Genomic DNA, 20,883 nt, shown 5'->3' on the forward strand with positions numbered 1-20,883 from the left:
TGCGCATTGGAATAACATACACTATAGATTTGACATAGGACTAAGGTCGGTATGTCTCCATCGAGTATATTAAACTTAATTACTTGTGTGTGCCAGCTAACTCAGAGGTCACTAGAAACTTCTCGAATATACAAGAAGGGATTAGTCTCTGACAACCTCATAAACATGACAACTTTGTTTCCCTTTAGAATCGGAACAGTCTCAGAATCGTGGGAACAATAGATAACAGTTTCACTCAGTCAATCGTGCATGCTTCGTTTCTACAGAGTTGCACAGAAATAGGGAGACGGGCGTTTCAATAAAAGGGTTTTCTGAACAGTCTTATTTCTCATGCAAGAGATATGAATTGCTACAATCGTAAGACAGACTGCGAAGTACAATATGTACGAGGTTAGCAGTAAGATAAAATAATACTGCAATAGCATGGTTTGTAGCTATGACATATTAATCAAAATACATACATAAATAACATAATGCTAAAATGTGATACTCATCTGATGCTTCTAAATTGTTCTACCCCAGTGTACCTAACCTAAGTGCAGTACGAGGTTTGAAGTAGGTGCTATTTCTAAAGTATAGCTAGCTATATTTTAGTTTAGCCAAGAGTTGCCAAAGGTTTCTCTATGTTCTAGTCAGCTCCATACCTGAGAATAAGAGAGGTTGGAATCTCTTTTCTGGACTCGATAGTCTAACCCCCCGCAAGGGACGTCAGAGAGCACTGGAGCTTGATTCTCTGCGAGGAGGATGGTAGTGTCAGGTCAGTGCATCAGGCTGGAACTCGATCTCCTTCCGAACTTGCCATGGCGAACCGCGTAGTCTGGGTTAGATCGAATCCTCTGTGAACCGCAATTTGCCAGGGCAAGTGCTGGTATATTTATACCTTGAAGGTGTCTAGGAATGCCAGTATTGATGTAAAAGTCGGGCAGAGGAACGTCATGAATGAACCCCTAAGGAATAGATGTTCATGCATACTAAATGAGTTCTTGGAGAAATCAATATTCAAGCTGAGGGAAATTCCTAAAGGCTTAAGGGTCTGGTTTTCCAAGAATTCGTTGTGACGTGGATGAACAAAAGTAGGTGGCCATGCCTGTATTTGGTTTGTACGGACAATGTCTAAATAAGGGCCGGATTTCTATGCCCAAATAAGGTCAATGTGAAATTGAACCTATATAAGGGCATAAATCGGGAAACCTATATACGGAATCTAAATCTGCACACAACATTCCCTCAGCCGATCGTACGTAGGAGGTATGGAAGGAGGAGTTGTCTCCAAGGGGAGGGAGTAGCCCCTTCGGACTATTTGCAGCACCCACCTTTCCGAGGTGATATCTCGCCATTGGTGGAGGTGATGGCATATCCTGTCACCAACTGGATGTCCATGATCCAGAGGGATCAGACTAGGAAGGTTTGGTGGTGGAGGATGGGTCTGTGGCTTGACCCGACTTCTGGACACCGGTCCCGCGAGGTCAGGGTGAACCGTGTCCACGGCCCCAGAGGTTGTTGGACTTGCGGGGTCCACTGGCTGGAACAGGGTTGGCGCGGTTGGAAGCCCCTTCCGCAGCTACAAAGGGATGAAAAGCAGACACAGGCCAGGATGAAGTGAAGATGCCCAGTGACTTGGCCGTAGGCAGCGAGTCCTTGAAGCTCTCAAACGCTGCTTCTTCCTTGTCTCCAGACGGGAGCCATCAAAGTGCATGTCCATGAAGTTAGCTTGGACATCCCCCGAAAAGCCAGATGTCCTCAGCCAGGCCACCATCGAAGAAATCGCTCAGACTAGCGAGTCTGTCTATGCCACATTGTATGGAAAACGTCACTGCATCTCTCAAGTCTGTAACAGCTTGAGAGAGGATAGCCCGGTCCTGCTCCGAGACTCTGGACAGCACTCGCGCAACCGTATCCCATAGCAAATGTTAGTAACAGCCCAAGAGGCATGCAGTGTTTACCGACAACAGTGCTAGGCTGGTAGAAGAAAAGATCTTCTAACTGAAGCTGTTCAGCCTTTTGGATTCCCTGTCTGGAGGTGCAGAAGGGAACGCGCCATGGGAAGTAGAGACTTGGACCACCAAGCTCTGTGGGGTGGGATGGGTACAGACGAAAGCTGGGTCACCCGGTGCAGGGCGGTGGAGGCATGCAATAGTTCTATTCACAGGGGCCCCTATGCTGGGCTTGGACCAGGTGCCCAGTGGAATATCTGTCAAGGCCTCGTTGAAAGGCCGCAAGGGTTCCGAGGTGAAGATGCCAGGCTGCAGGACCTCCGCCGAGACGTTAGTCTTGACTGCCACCGTGGGAGCTGGAGGTCCAAGACCTCCGCAGCCCTACGCACCGCCATTGCAAATGATGCTCCCTCCTCCTCCATAGCCAGGTTAGGGGAAGATAGCATGCCAGGATCTGGAGAAGTGTCCAGGTCACTGGCATCACCCAGGGCCTCATACCAGTCTAGGTCCTGATTGGTAAGGGATCCTGCAGCCCCTCCCAATCCTCATCATCCATGCCTAAATCTTCAGAATAGGGCAGGCTGAACAGCATCGAGCCGAACAGCTCCGTCGGTGCCGGTATCGGCGGACACCCGACCTGCTCTGTGTTGTCTGGAATGACGATGGGGGAGGCGCCGCCGGTGGACACCGGCAACACCGAGGGTCTCGACCTCAGATGCGGTGCCTGGGAAGGTCACAGAGGTCTGGATCCCGAGACGGATCCAAGAGGAGGCTGTGGTGCTGGGGCCGAAGCCGGAGGAGCGGAACCCACGAGATCTCATTCAGCTGAGCCTGCGGAGCCCAAATACACACGGCAGGGTCAGGCCACCCAAATATGGCGCACATGGTGTCATAAAAATTATTTTAATTGGGCGGGGGTCGCACCTGGCCCCGGAAAGGGAGTGAAATGTGGAGCCGTCCCTGGCATCTGCTTTGCAGAGCATGGCCTCGGACTCCGAGGCTCCTCCATCTCATTGCACGACGGATGATGCGAAGTTGAAGTACGCTTTGACTTCTTGTGCTTTTTATGGTCCTCTTACCTGACCGCGATGACTTTGAGGAAGAAGACTTCAACCCGGATCTTCCTCTCGACCGAGAGGGAAATCCATGAGGCGACGTCTGTGATACCTGATACCAGACACCGGGCAGCGATTAGCTTTGGGGACCGCTCCCTCAAAGCCTTCAGCGCCATGGCCCGGCAATCGGAGCACAATATCATCTTGTGGTCGTGCTCCAGGCACCAGAGACACACTAAATGGGGGTCTGTGACCGAAATGGCACGGTGACAAGTGCTGCACAGCTTGAACCCCGTGGTCTTCTTACTAGACATGCCTACACACCAAAAAGATTTGACATAAAGTCAAAAAAAGTCTGTCAAAAGGTGACAGAGGGGTAGCTCTCTTCGATGGATCTGCACTGGCTGGCGCGTAAAGAAAAGAACTCACATCAGCGTGCCGGGGTGGCACCTATATGGATGACGGGGACAACGATGATGAACCCAACGCCTACGACGTAACACGGAGTCGACTGACGCCACCTATCGGCACGCAGGGGTACTGGTATCAAAAATCTTCTGGATCCCGCCTGACACCTGGAAGTTCAAAGGTAATGGATCTGTGGTTAGATGTCTCTATCAGGTGTGGATTTTGCAGAAAGGCAGAAGCACAGAATGGTTAAGAAAGAAAATGGCCCCTTTCTAAAACTGGCATTTTCAAACATGCAATTTAAAAAACAACTTCACCAAAAGATGTGTCTTTAAATTATGATTTCAGAAACCCCGAAACTCCAAATATCTATTTGGTCCCAATGGGAAATTAAACTTAAAAGATATTTCAAGGCAATTACCATGTTACCCTATAGGAGAGATAGTCCTTGCCATAGTGAAAAAACTAAATTAGCGGTATTTCACTATTAGGACATGTAAAACACACAAGTACATGTCCTACCTTTCAAATACACTGCAACCTACCCATGGGGCTGCCTTGAGCCTACTTTAGGGGTGACTTACATGTAGTAAAAGGGGAGGTTTGGATCTGGTAAGTGGGTGCATGTTAGAAATGGGGGTCTCTAGTTGGCAATGGTTTGCACCTTGTCCAAGAAGAGACCCATCCTTCTAGTCAGGGTAAGGGAGTTACACTCCTAAAATAACCCCTGCTCACCCTCTTGGTAGCTTGGCACGAGTAGTCAGGCTTATCTTAGAGGCAATGTGTAAAGCATTTGCACATAACCAACAGTGATACAGTGTAAGCACTATAAAAGGACACCACACCAGTTTAGAAAAATGTCCAATATTTTTATATACTTAAGACAAGACCCAAAACGATTAAAAAAACCAATACAGTACTTAGAAATCTTCAGTTATCAAAATAACCTTGAAATAAAGTTCCTTGAAGTTGATAGCTCCGCCCGGGGCTATCACGGCAAAGTGAACAAACAAATCAAAACAGTTCTGGCTGACCTCCAGCTACGGTGTCGGGGAAACCCGCAAAACAGTACCTTTAGAAATGCAGGGCGTCAGCGACCTCTCATTGAGCTTCCGAAAGCACGGCGTCCGCAAGCGCCGGGTCCGGAGGTCTGTGCTGGAGTCGTCGGACCCTCGAAGTCACACACATTGAAGATCGAACTCCTTGCGGTTGAAGTCAGGAGTGCTGGCATCGACGGGCGTCGGGTGCTGCGGTGCGAGCAGCGGCTCAATGGCGGCATCAGATGGCGTTGTTGGTAAGACCAGAGTCGCAGTGCTTAGGGATGCGGTGCTCGTCGCGGTGCTGGCAGGTCATGGTGCAAGCAGCGGCACCGTCGTTGCTGAAGCGCTGTCGTCAGCTGACAAACTGGAGTTGATGGCACCGGCATCCGTAGGCCCAGGCTGCGGTGCAGGATGAGGGCGATGCGTGATGTAACTTTACGAGCTGTGCCCTAGAACCATGGTGCAAGCAGCGGCGTCAATGTCAGCGTGAAGCAGCATCGTCGGAGATACCAAGGCGGCGGCGTGAAGTGAGGCGGTGTGGAGTGCGGTGCCCACAGGTCACGGTGCGAGCAGCGGCTCGGCTCGGTGTCGGCGTCAGATGCCGCCGTCAGTGAGACGAGGGCCGTTGTGTGGCGTTGCGGCGGTGCCCTCTGTGGTGCCTTAAGGACACGAAGTCAGCAGCGCGTCGGCAGTGACGTCGTAGACGGCGCCGGGTTGCTTTTTCCTCTGTTGCAGCACAAAACACACAGTACCCAGTGCTGAGGGAGGAAGAACTTGAAGTCTTTGCTGTTCCTGAGACTTCTTGAACAGGGGGCAAGCTCTACCTCAAGCCATTGGAGATACTCAAAGAAAGAAGTTGTAGAAAGTTCAGTTCAGTCCTTTCACTGCCCAAGACAGAAGCAGCCACTGCAGGCTAACACAGCAAAGCTCTCAGCAAAGTGGTAGTTCCTCCTCACAGCTTCTCCAGCTCTTCTTCTTGGCAATCAGTTCAGGGGTTTGGGCCCCACTTTTTATAGCCCAAAATCCATTGTCCTCTCAGGCAGAGAGTGTCTGTGTCCAGCCAGAATCAGTTCTGTCCTCTCTGCTGAAGCTTCCTGGCAGGAGGTGGAGACGGCATATTCAGCGGCAGACCAGGCCCATTCAGGTGAAAGGCAATCTCCTCCCACTACTCTAAATGCAGCCCAGGTCTATTCAGCCCTTTCCTGACCCACCTAGACTCTCTGAAGCCACTGCCTGTCATCCAAAACCCAGACAGTCAATCCACAAACCCAGCAGAGGCCTACTGGATGGCTGAGCAAGAAAATACCTACTTTCTAAAAGTTGTATTTTCAAACACAGAATGTAAAAATCATCTTCAATAAAAGATGCATCTTTAGATTCTGAGTTCAAGCATACTAAACTTTATTTTTCTACCTTGTTCCTAGGGCCAGTTACGATTATAAGATGTTATAATACACTGCACCCTGCCCACAGGGGTACCTTGGGCCTACCTTAGGGGTGACTGACATGTAAGAAAAGGGAAGGTTAGGGCCTGGCAAGTGGGTACACTTGCCAAGTCGACATGGCAGTCCCAGACTGCACACAGGCTCTGCAATAGCAGGCCAGAGTTACATTTACAGGCTGTTTGTGTGGGTGGCACAATCCAGGGCTGCAGCCCACTAACAGCATTTGATTTACAGGCTCTGGCACTCTCAGTGCACTTTACTAGGGACTGACACGTAAATCAAATATACCAATCATGGAAACACCAATCCATAACACAATTTTCAACAGGAGCACATGCACTTTAACACTGATTAGCAGTGAGAAAGTGTGCAGAGGCACTAAGCCAGCAAAAACAGACTCAAAACCGGGAGGTCAGAAAGCAAAAACTGAGGGGAAACACGCCAAAAGATGCCAAGTCTAACAGTGCACTTGCCAGGTCGACATGACAGTTTAAAACTGCACACAAAGACAATACAGTGGCAGGTCTGAGATATATTTGCAGGGCTACCCATGCGGGTGGAACAATCAGTGCTGCAGGCTCAATAGTAGCATTTAATTTACAGGCCCTGGGCACATGTGGTGCATTTTACCAAGGACTTACTACTAGTAAATCAAATATGCCAATCATAGATAAACCAATCACCAATACATTTTAGACAGAGAGCATATGCACTTTAGCACTGGTTAGCAGTGGTAAAGTGCCCAAAATCCTAAAGCCAACAATAACAGGTAGGAGGAAGAAGGCAAAACGTTTGGAGAGAATGCTGCAAAAAGGGCCGGGTTCGACAAATACTAAAACAAAAACAGTTGGATAGTCTTTTCCATACCATTTGGGTATTTTTATAACTCCATCAGAACTTTTTTGTTTAAAATAAATGCGGAAAAACAAGAGGAAGATTGGCAAGCAGGAACATTACTTCAATTGATTCAATTTTACCCAACCATTAATAACTGTAGTAATAATCCATTTTTGCCTAATGATTTTATTTACAGGGGCACCATGTCTGGATTATATTTGATGGAAGAGAGAATATCGTTTGCAAATTATATAAATAGAGTTTGTTATCAGGTTATAAATCATTTTCAGTACGTGGCTCCTCTGGGTAAAATATTAAAAGCAAGGAGTTATTAAACATATTCTTTGGGAGACCCAGTTCTGTTTCGAAGTTTCAAGATTCTTCTTCCACAAACTTCTGCAGACGCTTCTAAGAAGAAGTTGACGAACACTCATAGGTTTGAGAGCCATCTAAAGGAGAACACAAAACTGAACCACAATATTTCTACGAATTCAGTGACTATTACTTGGAGCACATAAATGTTGCCCTAACAAAACAGTAATCACTTTCGTTCATAATAGGAGCTACCATCGTTTCATAGAAGTGCCCAAATATATGCAAGCAGGCACTGTGGAATGTTTCAAGATCTTTCAATTGGAGAGTGCTCACACATTGGAAAACAAAATTATTCATTCTGCACGTGCATGATCAATTAGATACGCCTTTAGTTACCAGTACCGAATACAGCCAGTCTTAGCTACCATTCAATAAACAATGAATGAATAACCGTACAAACCAATAATGATGCTCCATAATAGTGTGAAACAAATCGAAGGGTCTTGTTTATTATTTTCCTCTTCTCTGATTCAAAATCCTAAATGGATATGAAGTAAAAAAATAAGATATATTACTAATTTTATGAGCACAAATGTGTAAAAGCCAATAACGGGAATGGTATTCAAAATTTGTACACTGGTTAACTCCTAACCGAACAACAAATTGCCCATACACTTGCACTCTCCTTGATAACTGTCGATGAATATCTCCACTTATACTAACGCCGCAGCACCAGCGGCAGCAATCAGAGTGGAATGCAATCAGAGTAGACTGTATACAATCATAAGAAATCAGCCATAACACAAGATGACACGAAGGCAACTTGAATCAGAGCTGCTTCGATAATTGTTTAATTCATAACGTCAATCCTTAAATCATGTGCTGAAAAATAAAATTACAACCCAAAGTGACAAAGGAAAGCAGGATACGTGTTTAGGGTGATTGGGTAAAAATGCATTATTAAGGTTTATTTAGTCCGTCTTTACCACATAATATCAGGGGAACCTCCGAAAATATTTCAAAACCTAAAATTTTTCAAAGGAGTGTGGAACAAGATAACCAGCATTTTCCATCCATGAGTGTGGAACAATATCCCTGTATTCATCAGAACCGCTAGAAAGCTGTTCCATTTGAGGAAAGAGATGAAGACTAAACGTACATCACAATGCATTAACGGTTCACAACCCACCTTCCCCTCCTATTACTCAGTGACTTTAAACTTGCCTTTGGCCATGTTCAGTCCTCTGCTGCCTTTTGGCTAGGTTTGAGCTATATAAATAAAGAGAACAACCCACCTCTAAACAAATGCTCCATATGAAGAGTCAAGAACATATTTTACGACCAAATCAACTTTTTTCTATGGGAAATATCTCTCTTTTATTTGAAATTCATAAACATTGTTTTGAGAATAGTGATTTCTGCAATAAATTCAAAAGAGCTTTTGAATTTATTATGTTGAAATCACTAGTCTCAAAACATTGTCTATGAATTTCAAATAAAGAAAAGAAATAGAGATATTTCCTATATAATGTGTTTGTTCTGCTCTTTATTGTCATGTGTTCCCTGTCCCGCTCCAATATCTGTTTCCAGTTCGGGGAACCCTTCGCCTATATTGAGCTATGGAAATACTATATACATATATACATACATGGAAGCGCTAGTTTAAAAATGCCAAGTTCTGCCGGGTCATACCGCTACCGTTTGCTACAATTCAGCATTTCAGCTGACAACCCTGTTTTTCCCAACCTCAAAAAAACGAGGGAAGAATGGCTGGGTGGGTAAAAATGTGATGAAGTTGCCCAGGGTTACAAGCAAGTATATTTTAGGGCTGCTGATATTTTTCTACTGGTCATTTATCTTTGACAGAATGTAATGTGGCGAGACAACTGACTGACAGCAAAAATCTTTAGGAGCTGACTCCAATCTACCGAAAAATAATCTTTTTAGAAGAGGGGCCAGCCTGTAAATCCATATTGCTTTAAATCTAGGAAATGTGAAAGTACAAGTTAATGTCGAACAAGCTGCACTGCCCCTCTCTGCCCCCCTCCTTGGGGTTCAGTGGGCCCGGATAGCTAATGTCCTGTCCTAGGAGATGTGTAGTTTCATCTTTACCTCTCATTTCAACTCTATTGAAAACGACCAATGATCTGATGCTCTGTTCTAAGATACATACACTTAATCTTAAAACTGTTTGTCTTCTCTTTACTTTCCACATACACCTCTACTTAGACGGTACTTTTGACTTAATGTCAATATATTTAAGTGTTTATTATTATTATTATGGAATTTTATAAAGCGCATGGTTACGCACCCCGGCGTGTCCCCGCGCTGAGAGGAAAAAACAAGAGGCGAATCAGGGAGAAGGTCATAGTAGTGCTGAGCGGTAAAGATGGGTTTTCAGTGCTTTGCGAAATTTGTTCTCTGATGGTTCGAGGCGAAGCTCTGCCGGGAGAAGATTCCAGTTTTTAGCCGCGAGAAATCTGAAAGATCTCCCTCCCATTCGAGCTTTCCGAAATTTGGGGATGACAGCTAGTCCAGTGCCCGAAGAGCGAAGCGACCGCTCCGGTCTATAGGGGATGATCAGATTGCAAAGGGGAGTAGGTGCCCTGCTCATCATAATACGATGGCACAGACATAGTGCTTTAAAGATGATCCTCTCCCTAACGGGCAGCCAGTGGAGAGTCTTCAGAGTGGCTTTAGATGGCGTACGTCTAGGCAGTCGCAGTACCAAGCGAGCTGTAGCGTTTTGAAGGACTTGTAAAGCGTTTATGTATTTACTTTATAGTTACTTCAGCTATGAGCAACATCTGTTGGCCATTCATGGTACTCAATTGACCATAAGAGTGCATAAAGGCATTTCACGGAGTTAGAATCCCTCTGGATGGAAGGATGAATCACGTATTGGAAGTCCTCAGTCACTTTGTTGTCTTAGCAGGATAACAGAAGGCCACTGTTGCCAACTTGATTTTTAAAGGCCTTCTAAAATGATGCACTCAGATTCTGATTGGAGATATGGCCTCCTGGCATTCTTGGGCCTTGAACCCCTACAGAGCTGGGCCCCGGAACTCCATGGTTGTATCCAAGAGACAACATACGGCCTGCCCTGAGATTTTTCCTTCAGCGAACTATAGGTGTAAGGCCTCTTGCTGGCTCAGTACTCCATCAGCACAACATGCACTTACCCCAAGATGTTTATTTTTTTACCGGAAAAATGTTAAAGGTGTTGTGCAGAAGGGGACTGTATGCAGGGTAAATGGTGTACTATTGAAGAGTTAGTGAATGCTGCACAAATAGATGGTTTCACTGCTGGATGTCTTTGTTCAATTTGTATTATTATGGGTTTTTATATTAGACTCATTTTATTATAGGCAAATATACAAAACAATATACAACAAAAATATCGCATGCCATATTTTGGACTGCAAAGAACTAAAATCTGAAAATGAAAATACCCTTGGTGTAGGGAAAGAATGAGGCTGGCTCAACCAAAAAGAATTATACTTCCTACCAAAGATTCAATAACATGCAAGAACCCGACCTCGTCTTAGGATGTGATGCGGTGTTGGAACCTTTATCTAAACTTGTCAATTTACTTCAGTCACCACAGATATGATAACAAGAACGGAAAGAATGATATTTGACAGCACAACACCCAAACGGATCTCCATGAACGTAGAGTCACTTTGCATGAATATCCCACAGATGGTGCACTGAATGTGATGAAGACTTCGAGAAATGAGAGAAAGTCTACCCTGTGCTCTCACTCCTCACCATGAAATTTGCTAGGATTGTACTTAATCAAAACGACTTCATATTCAAGGGCGAATGTTACACACAGATAAAGTCACGAGGTGTTCCTCTTCAGTAGGACTAACCAATTTATTTACTACGGCCAATGAAGAGAAGTGAGTTTTTAGTGTCAACCTTACACCTCTCATATAGCTTGATAGTCTGGAAATGTTAAAGAGGTACAACATTTGCATCTGGGCAGGCCATCAACCACTTCTGAATCCTTTCACGTGTGAACCCCACACATGACATTATTATTAAATTATCGTACCTTCAGGATAAGCTTTCTAAATGTTTGGAATGAACACAAATAAGGAGATTACTTCCTACACTTCAGCAGTTTTGATAAATGAACTGATTAAAAATGGATATCACAAAGAATGCACAAGGACCTTGAAAAGGGCATTGCGCGTGTACCCACATGCATGCACACACACACACACACACGCACATACATACATAGAGAAGAATTGCTAAAGAAATGGCCAAAGACTTCAATCACCTTCTTAGACTGAGTAATTACATTTGGACCAGATAAAAATGATCTCAAGAGGTCAAATACCAAAAGGCGGGAGATGCTTGAAATTACTGGTAATTTAAAAACACTGGCAGGTGACAGGGGCAACCTTGTGTGGAACTCTCCTGCATACTGCCTGCATCAGCTAGATCTCCACAGTAAAAAGACCTAGAACCTCTTGATACAACTCAATAGAACGTATTATTGCACTAAAAAGCAGTCAACTAATAAGAACTAATTAGTTGGAAGTGTACAAATAGCGAGGAAAGTGGAAGTATAGCAATAGCAATAGCATGCAATTCTAGCAAAAAAGCCATCGGGAGGAGGAGACCTTCTGCAAGGTGGCTTATTACTTGAAGCAATGCCTTAGACACCCTTTGGAAAAGGCGGTGCGTAATGTATTACGGGCAGAATGCCCAAGCCTTCCATAATGAGGCCTTGGCAAAAGCAAACACCGCATTAATGGGTGCTCCATAAAACAAATTATTAATTGAGTTTGAGCCAAGGTTCACTAATAAAGGTTGCACGGCTAGAGTTAGTTGTAGTTCAAAAGTGGCATGCCTTCTGTGTACAGCCCCTGAACAATGTTTACATATTTTGTAGGCGATTCATCGAGAGACTATACAATTAAACCATAGCTAGCAATATTATTACCAACATACATGTGGAAGCATCCAAGATGTTTCAGTACTGTATGCATCACTTGCGATAGCCGAGATGAGCTAAGTAAAGGCATTTTCTCAAATAGACACTGTCAGAGTACATGGGAGGTAGATATACAATACTTACTCACCAAAGGGAGGTTGAGTAATTATTGTTTTGGGAGGATAAAGACAGAATTTACACAAAAGATGATAAGCAGCGAACATTCTTTTTTTTTTTTGTGTTGCAATTCTTTATTAACAGTTTGTAAGAATTTACATCATGGAGAAATAGCGTCAGCCACACAAATGCAATGGCCAAGAGACAACAATGGCATGAATAACATGTGCGCCTCATAAGCAGGAATGATGACAAAAGGGGTAGGGGGAAGGGGGAGGGGAGGGAGAACGATAATGGGTGAGTGTGTGTCCATAGAGTTGGAGATATGTATGTGGGGAGATCTCAGGTAGTAATTATCCCCTGTCCAGGGATAGGGTGGAGGTAACCCTGAAGTATGGGTGGGGTGGAAGTGAGCCCTGATGACTATGATAGCGTTTATGAGGCTGTGGCTGGGGCAGTTTACAGGTGTAGGAGTATGAGTGTGGGGATGCGTGGCAGTGTCCAGCTATGAAGATAAGATATGACAAGTGATGGGGGTATGCCACATCACAATGGCTGCTGTTATCACTGGGGAATGTGCTATTGACATAAGTGGTGTAAACTTCAGTGGGGGAGCAGAGGTACGAGGGGGTGGTGGGGAGTGTGGTGGTGCACAACATCATCCATGGGCTCCTTCGTTGGTACCTGGGTGGAGCTAGGGGACCGTTTGCTAATGGTCCGTGGGGCTAGGTGCTGCGGTACCGGAGGGGGGAGGAGAGGGCGGGGGTGCCAAGGAGGGAGAGAAAGGTCAGGTACAAGCTCATAGGAGGGATATGGTAGCAAATGAAGATGTGGAAGAGAAGGGCGGTATGAGGGAGGAAGGGAAGAGTAGGGGGAATGAAAGGGGGGCATGTACATGGGGGTGAACCCTTATAAGTTTTCCTAGTGTTGGCAAGATATCAGGGGGTGTCGGGTAGTTGAAAAAGGAAAGTGGGTGATACAGAGTAGGTATTAGGTTTATAATCTGTAGAAGGTATGTGTAGGGGAGAGAGGGAGGAGAAGGGGTGGGATCATGTATCTCGACAAGAGCACGGGGGAGGTGAGCTCCAGAGTGTGGGGTGGCCCCACTTGTAGCAGTTTACATATCGTTGTCTGTCACCATTGCACAGAGGCCAAGACAGTCTCTGCCCATTGATGCATATGCCAGCGTTCCCCCACAGGGGGTCTTTCTCGTGAAATTATGGGTTCGAACCCAACAGGCGGTGCCAGGCTTTGTGCATGGCTAAGATGGCCGTATAGCAGGATCCTGTTGGCTTGTCTCTGTCCCACATAGAGCAGAGAGGCTGCCTCTGTGAACAGCAATGTGTACCCATTGCAGCGCGTCTGGGATCCCTGGTAACATATATGCTAGTTGGGAGAGCTGCAGGGCAAGGACAGAGTGTTTAACTGACAGGAGGCTCAATCCTCCACACGAGCGACGGGCTTTCAGTTTTGACGCAACAGGGTGAGGCCTTGAGGAGCCCCACAAGAAGAATTTTATCTTGGAATCAATGAGGCATAACTTGGTGAGAGGCACCTGGATGGGAAGCATTCCAAGGGTATATATAAATCGTGGGAGGGTCACCATACTTACCGCTTGCACTCTACCCCACATGGAAAGCCCCAACACCTTCCATTTTCCGAAATAACGTTGCATCTGAGTGACAGGGGGTCCAGGTTGTCCAGGACCATGCCCGCCAGCCCCTTATTCACCCCAGGTATTTAAGGCACGAGGGTTGCCAGTGGAAGGGGTACCCATGCAGGGCCACCTTTGTGGTGCCGTCTGAAAAGGGCTATGCTTCGCTATAGTCCCAGTTTATTTTGTAACTAGAAAAAGAGGAGAAGTTGTTTATTATTTAGAGCAAAGACGGCAAAGAGAAGTGTAGGTCCATGAGGGTAAGTAGATGTCATCCGCGTAAAGGTAGAGTTTTTTGTCTCCTGACGGGAGGTGTATGGCCGTAACGTTTGCTGATGTGCATATGGTAGCTGCTAGAGGTTTCATAGCCAGGAGAAAAAGGAGTGGGCAGAGGGGCCATCCCTGACGCTTCCCTCTACGCAGTGGAAGGGTGCACTGGGATTATGGTATAGCAGTCGCACTTTGGCGAAGAATTGCTTACCCAGGTGAAAGCGCTACATTACTTTAAAAAGACAGTTCCATTCGATGCGCTCAAACGCCTTTTCTGCATCGAGTGAAAGTGACAGCGCATTGGTCCGGAGACCATAGCATGTAGGCCAGGGGGCGCAGATGGTTTCTGGAAGAGTGGCCGGGTACGAATCCTACTTGCGTGCGATGTACCAGGGGGATATCTTTACGTAGGTGAGAAGCCAGGACGACGGCCAGGATTTTGATGTCGCTGTTCAACAGCGAGAGGGGTCGATAGCTGTCGCACAACAGGGGGTCCTTCCCTGGCTTGGGTAGAACTGCTATCACGGCCCTTTTGGGGCCCAGAGAGGACGTGCGCTCTGCCTCTTGAAATGCAGTATGTAGCTTGTCAGTTATTCCCTCTCCTACCCAGCGATAAAACTCCGCTGGAAAGCAGTCTTCACCAGGGGCCTTGTGGTAGGGTAGTTTGGCTATTGCTTGACCGATCTCCTCCCTGCTTATCTCCCCTGCTAGGAAATCTCTGCCCTTGTCCGAGAGGCGTGGGAGAGTCGCCTCTGTAAGAAAGGTGGTCATCTTGTCCTTGTAAGCTAGTGCCGCCGGGGCATAGAGAGATTTATAGAACAGAGCAAATTCATTTATGGTATCCTGGGGATGAGTAAGGCATAATGTCCTTTTCTAGTTCCTTCTAACGGACTGCTGCTTGTCTGTTGGCCTGCGCTGCATCCCTCATAAGCTGACCTCAGATGGTAGCTTTTGCTGCAGCCCAGAGAATCCTGCTAGAGTCCACAGACCCTCGATTGGTGGATGGATACTCCTTGAGGTGCACCTGCAATTGAGATTTGCCCGTAGGGGTCCGATGACGCTGGATATTCATGCCCCAGGTCTTGCAGCCTGTCCATGCTAGACCAATCTCTAGCGATAGGAGAACCGGAGAAATGATCAGAGAGCGCGGCCTCCAGAATATGGATTCTCAGACAAGCTGCACCGTCCTTTGGGAGACAAGGAAATAGTCCAGGCGGGAGAGCGTGCCGTAGGTCAGGGAAGTAAAGGTGAATTCTGGATCGGTCGGGTGGCAGAGGTGCCACTGGTCCACCAGGCCAGTCTCCACCATTATGCTGTCCATCAAAGCCCTGTCTGCGGCATTGCCCCTGTCAAGGGGTCCGATTCTATCCAGAACTGGGTCCTCACCAGGTTTCAGTCCCCACCAATAAGGTAAAGCGAGGTGCCTAGATCCACTAGTAGGCGGTTCAGTTGGTTAAAGAATTATGTTTTTGATCCGGTCGGAGCGTGGACCAATCCTACGCAGACAAGATTGTCCCCTAACCGCAGGTTTGCAAATGCATATCGTCCACGCAGGTCCGTCCACGTCTTTGTCACTGTGGCCGGGAGGGATTTGCGGAGGAGGATTGCTACGCCGCATTTGCGAGTGGGTCCCGTGTCTGGAGCGTCCCCACCATTTACTACTGTGAATCACCTTCCCACCCAGTCCCTGCGTAACTTACCAGACTCTATGGCATCTAGGTACGTTTCCTGGAGCAGTGATACGTCCACCCGCTTTGATTGGAGGCAAGAGAGCATTTTATTCCTTCTGATGTAGTGTGTGAGTCCATGTACGTTCCAGGTTATAGCGCGGAGAGGGTGAGTGGTGGCCACGGTGGTGGATATATTGGGACGGGAGTAAAAGGCGCTCTCTGAGATTTATCGAGGACTCTCTTGGTGGGGAGAGGGTGCTAGAGTGCAACAGGGGCTGGTCCCGCTTACTGTATGTGTGTAGGTAGAGAGGCCGGTTCCTACCCCCACTCTAAACAAGAGAGGGGGTAGGAACCGGATGAGAAACGGGGGCTCAGAGATAAATATAGAGGGGTGGAAGGTTGGGATGGAAAAGCGCATGCTAGGCGGGGGGTGTGTGAGGGCAGGTATGGATATTGGGAGATCCCCTAGCACGCAGCAAAAGTATTGTGGTCCGGTGGAGCGACCAAAATCGGTGGCAGCTGAGTTGGGGGCCCGGATGCAATCAATGAGAAATGCGGTGTGGCTATACAGTGGAGGAGAAATGAACAGAAGGGAGTGGTTGTTGGCGGCTGCACAGCACAGGGAATCCTAGACTTTCTGCCATGGGTCCAAACTTGCTGGTGCACCGGTCCGAAGGGGGGAGCCCACCGGGATGGCAGGGCATTGCCTAAGGTAAAGTATAAGAGTATCTACGCTAGGCGGGCTGGGGGGAGGCAACATTGACGGGGGGAACCTATGATAGCATCCTAAAACAGCATGGGAACGCTCTGGGTGAACATGAGGGCGCAAGAGGGTAGTAAGCTTACAACAGGCAGAGTTGAAACAAAACCAGTGACATCAATTACAATGTGAGTAATAAGAGTCATGGTAGCATCGTCTACATATAAAATATACAACTTATATAATTACTCAAACAATAAACACAGTGAAAGTGATTTCCAGCTGTCCGACGTCTGGAAGCACTCTGTCCCTCTTGAGCGTCCGCACCCTGTTTTGTCTCTAGCATGGGGGACCCTGTCTAGGTCCCCCTGGTGTCAGTCTGCATCCGAGGAGGGCTTCAGAGGAGAGCAGGATTTATCTCTGTGTTGCTCATGTATGAAGGCAGCTACAGTTTGCAGGGCTGAGGCCTTATGCTTTTGGGTGCGGACGGACCTCTCGTGCTCTCTGTCACGATCTGGTGGTCCGCCTTCTGCTGTCCGCCGCCTGTGGGGAGGCTGGATTGTGCCTGCTCGAGAGCAGTATGTTGGGTGTCCATGTCCTGTGGTCCCACACGGTCCAAGAACAGGCGCAGGTCCTCTGGGTCATAGAAGTGCTTGGAGTCGCCATCTTTGGTGATGCAGAAGTGGGCAGGCTCAAAGAGACCATATTTGATGTTCATTTGCCGCAGTTGAGGTCTTAGAGAGAGGAATGCCTTGCAGGGATCATTGGTCTCCCTACAGAAGTCCGCTGCCATGCGAATGTTGTGCCCTCCATAGGTGAATGGGCCTTTGGTGGGTGCTGTGGCCAGTAACTGCTCGCTTGCTCATGTCGTAGGAAGCAGGCAATGAGGGGTCGGGCGTGCAGCAGGGTCCTTGCATGGAGGGCCGATGCGGTGGGCACATTGCATCTCCAGTGGTGGACCGAAGGAGATGCCTACACGTTTCGGGAGGGTGTCCCTGAGGAACGCTCTGGCTTTCGAGCCTTCAGTTGGTTACGGGAAGCCAAAGAAATGGATATTGTCTCTCCTGCTGCAATCTTCCAGGCCAATCAGCTTGCTACGAAGAAACAGAAGCTCTTTGTCATTGACTTGTACTGAGTCGAGGTGGCCCTCTACCACTTTCAGCCTATGATCCTGCCCCTCCATGCTTGTCTGGAACCCCGCGATGTATGCCCCGTATCAATTTCGCCTCTGCTGCCAATGAGGAGATATTAGTGTCCATCGCCTCCAGTCTCCGACTAACGGCTGAGATTTCCAGCAAGATGCAGTCCATGGTCTCACCTTGGGCGGAGGTTGGTGTAGTCTGGGAGGGGCTGGTGGGGGAGGGGGTGGCACTCTTCGTGGACATATTACACGGTTGCTGGAGTGCCTCCGTGAATATGAGTTGCCTGGAGGACTTGCTCCTGTGCTTGTTGGTGGACATTCGCCTCCAGCCACAGGGTGATGCACTGCGCAAGAGCAGTGACGCTGCTGATATCTGCGGAGCCAGGCCTGTGGAGCACCAGTAGCAGACCAGTGGTGCCTCGGGTTGAGGTAATTGTTCCATGGTGTCCTGTGGAGGCCGATGCGGCAGGGCGTGCTGCCCGTTGTGGTCCTTTTTAAAGGAGGGGACCAGGGAGTCACCGTCCGGCCCAGGTCGCCGCAGTAGTCCGGGCTATTGATGGGGGAGGGTGTGGAGGCGCACGACCACCTTTGAGGACAATGGGCGTGTGCCCTCCCTGTCGACAGTTCCTATGCGCTGGTTAGTTGGCACCAGGGGGTGGTGGGAGGCATGAGGCGTCGCAGTCCTCAGTAGGTCGGCCTCATGTGTAGTGCGGCTGGCTGCCGGTGTGCCAGGGATAGTGCGGTGTAGCTAGCAGGGTTCCATATGTGGGTCCCCTGGTCTCTGGCGGCAATCCCTCGGGTGAGGGGGCTGCAGGGCAACCCGGAGGAAGTGCCCAGCTCGTCAGCACCTGAATTGGCATGATGTGGTAAGCGATATGGTAGGGGCTCCTATGGTAGCTCTTTCCACCCCCGGGTCCACCCTCTGGTCTAACTTCCATGGGTCCGGGTGTCAGTCTGTGGGTTTAGCGGGGAGGAGGCATGTCACAAATTGTGCCCCATTATCTCCTCTCGCCTCTCCCAAACTGAGACTTCAGGTTGCGGCGTGCCTCAGTACGCTGCCCCCGGGCCCGACCAGCTCATCCAAGGCCCTGTGGTTTCCAGGTGGCATGCGGGGATACACTGCCGCCATGTTGCAGGCCTAGGAGAGGGGGCAGGGTCGCTCCAATGGTGGAGGAGGAGCTGCGCCCCTGTCTATGCCGTGTCAGATGCAGTCGGTAGCTTTTCACCGGGATGAGGCCCACCTGGCTGATGAGGGTAGCCGGATGGGGTTGGGCCGCTGGCCACACGGCGGGACGTAGGTCCAGGCCCTTTAAATCCCCCTCCCGGGTGGGGGTCGTATGCAGGTTCTTCTTTGTGAATGTGGGCTTACAGCTGGTTCCGATGGTGCACCTAATGCGTTGCGGGGTCAATCCAATTGCGGGGAGCTGGATCGGTGGGCGGGGCCAACCATCCACGCAAGGGCTGAGGCTTCTTGCATGCCTCTAGGCCTGTCGCTCCTTCTCGGTCATCAGGACGCTCTTGTTCCGGTGCGCCCCATGGCGATGTTAGATCGTGGGCTACCTTCAGCCAGGGTGCTAGGCAGCATGAGGGATTTGCATTGGGTGTCTCTAGCCGTGCCGAGAAGGCCGCTGCCCCCACCTGGAGCTCGTCTCGGAGCAGAGCTCCCAGCTCAGGTGGCCATCTCCTCTTCTGGCCAGAGCACGCCCCGCAGCAACGAACATTCTGGGCAACACCCACAGGCGGTTTTAAGCAACATTTTCTGACCAGCGAATCAGGCCCAAACTTTCTAACCTGAATTCTTCATGACATCTCTTAAATCAACTTATAGTTGTGTATAGATTGGTTAGATCCCCGATGCAAAATTGATACATTCAACAGTATAAACAATGGTCGAATATAATGTCAGTTTAATTTGTTCAATTGCCTTATTTTAGCTAGGGTATGTTTATGCTTAATTTAAACACATATGTGATTTGTATGTGCTCTTCTAAATCTGTTAACATACAATACACTTCTTGAATGGAACAGCTTTTGTCACTTACTGTGTGCGTTGTGTGAATGCGGACATAGAGTTCATTCAGAGATGGCAGGAGAAGAAAGGGCATTTGTCCAAAAGAATTTTACGCAGGGCACTATTGAGAAAAAAACACTTTTCTCACAGGACAGAGCCAGTTCACTGCGCTGGCAACGTATTCTGCCACCTCCTTGAATTGATATCCCCAGTCTATTGCTGCTGGAGATTTAAACTGGGAAGACTTAGGTTTAACCCCTGACGGCACAGTGAAGCCTCTGCCCCCAGAGACAGAGAGAGGGGGACACCTAAAAGCGTTTCCTTTAGCTCTGGGTCTTAAACATGATGCTGGCATCAGGCGCCTCCCAGGTGAGTCCCTCTCATGGGTAGCGTTATGCTGAGATGGGAGGGTAGCCAATCTATTCGTCAGGCTGTCTAGCGGGACCAGGAAGGAATAAGAGGATGGTGGACCTCAAGCTCCTCTGAAACAAGAAGCACTGTTTCTCTGATGCTCATGGAATCAGCTCAAAGTTTGCATTGCACGCGTTGCATTGTTGCAGTCAATAGAAATCAGTTCATCCAGTTTTTAAGGCTCCTTAAAAAATGCAACTTCAATCCCCGATGTGAATCCAAAGATGCTTTGTGGCAGGCAGGCTTGAATACAGCCCCTTCCCTCTACAGCATGCAGCAAGCACCTCACGGGGACGTTTGTGATGTTGAAACCATCACGATGCTGAAAAATGGTTGCCTGACATCTGCTGCCCTGATCATTTGCAAACTCTCAACAAATACTTTAAACTTTGCACAGTAGACGCTAATTTGAAACAAATTCAGCTTTGGTGGCATCTGGCACCAGAGAGCATTGCAGATGCAACTTCAGTACTGAGCACTATACCAGCTGCTGAAGTCACCTTCTGTCGGCAGGAGTGTGCAGGGCTGCGACGTTGTCTATACCAGCTGCTGAAGTCACCTTATTTCACAGGAGTGTGCAGGGCCGTGGCGCGGTCTATACCAGCTGCTGAAGTCACCTTCAGTCGGCAGGAGTGTACAGGGCTGCGTTGTTGTCTATACCAGCTGCTGAAGTCACCTTCTGTCACAGGAGTGTGCAGGGCCGTGGCGCGGTCTATACCAGCTGCTGAAGTCACCTTCAGTCACAGGAGTGTGCAGGGCTGCGGCGCTGTCTATACCAGCTGCTGAAGTCACCTTCTAGGACAGGAGTGTGTAGGGCTGCGGCGCTGTCTATACCAGCTGCTGAAGTCACCTTCTGTCACAGGAGTGTGCAGGGCCGTGGCGCGGTCTATACCAGCTGCTGAAGTCACCTTCTGTCTGCAGGAG

The 20,883-nt window shown here is 48.3% G+C and overlaps 1 protein-coding gene across 1 annotated transcript in view; it reads right to left on the reverse strand.

Moving 5' to 3' along the window:
• Window positions 1-20,883, reverse strand: part of DYNC2LI1 (dynein cytoplasmic 2 light intermediate chain 1) — a 330,466-nt gene that overhangs the window by 98,656 nt on the left and 210,927 nt on the right. Inside the window, exon 8 of the mRNA XM_085612784.1 lies at window positions 7,495-7,572. Within this exon, the coding sequence (XP_085468910.1) occupies window positions 7,495-7,572 (78 nt within the window). The remainder of the gene's footprint in view (window positions 1-7,494; window positions 7,573-20,883) is intronic.

The sequence above is a fragment of the Triturus cristatus genome, chromosome 6 (assembly GCF_964204655.1).
Source record: "Triturus cristatus chromosome 6, aTriCri1.1, whole genome shotgun sequence".
Taxonomy (NCBI): domain Eukaryota; kingdom Metazoa; phylum Chordata; class Amphibia; order Caudata; family Salamandridae; genus Triturus; species Triturus cristatus.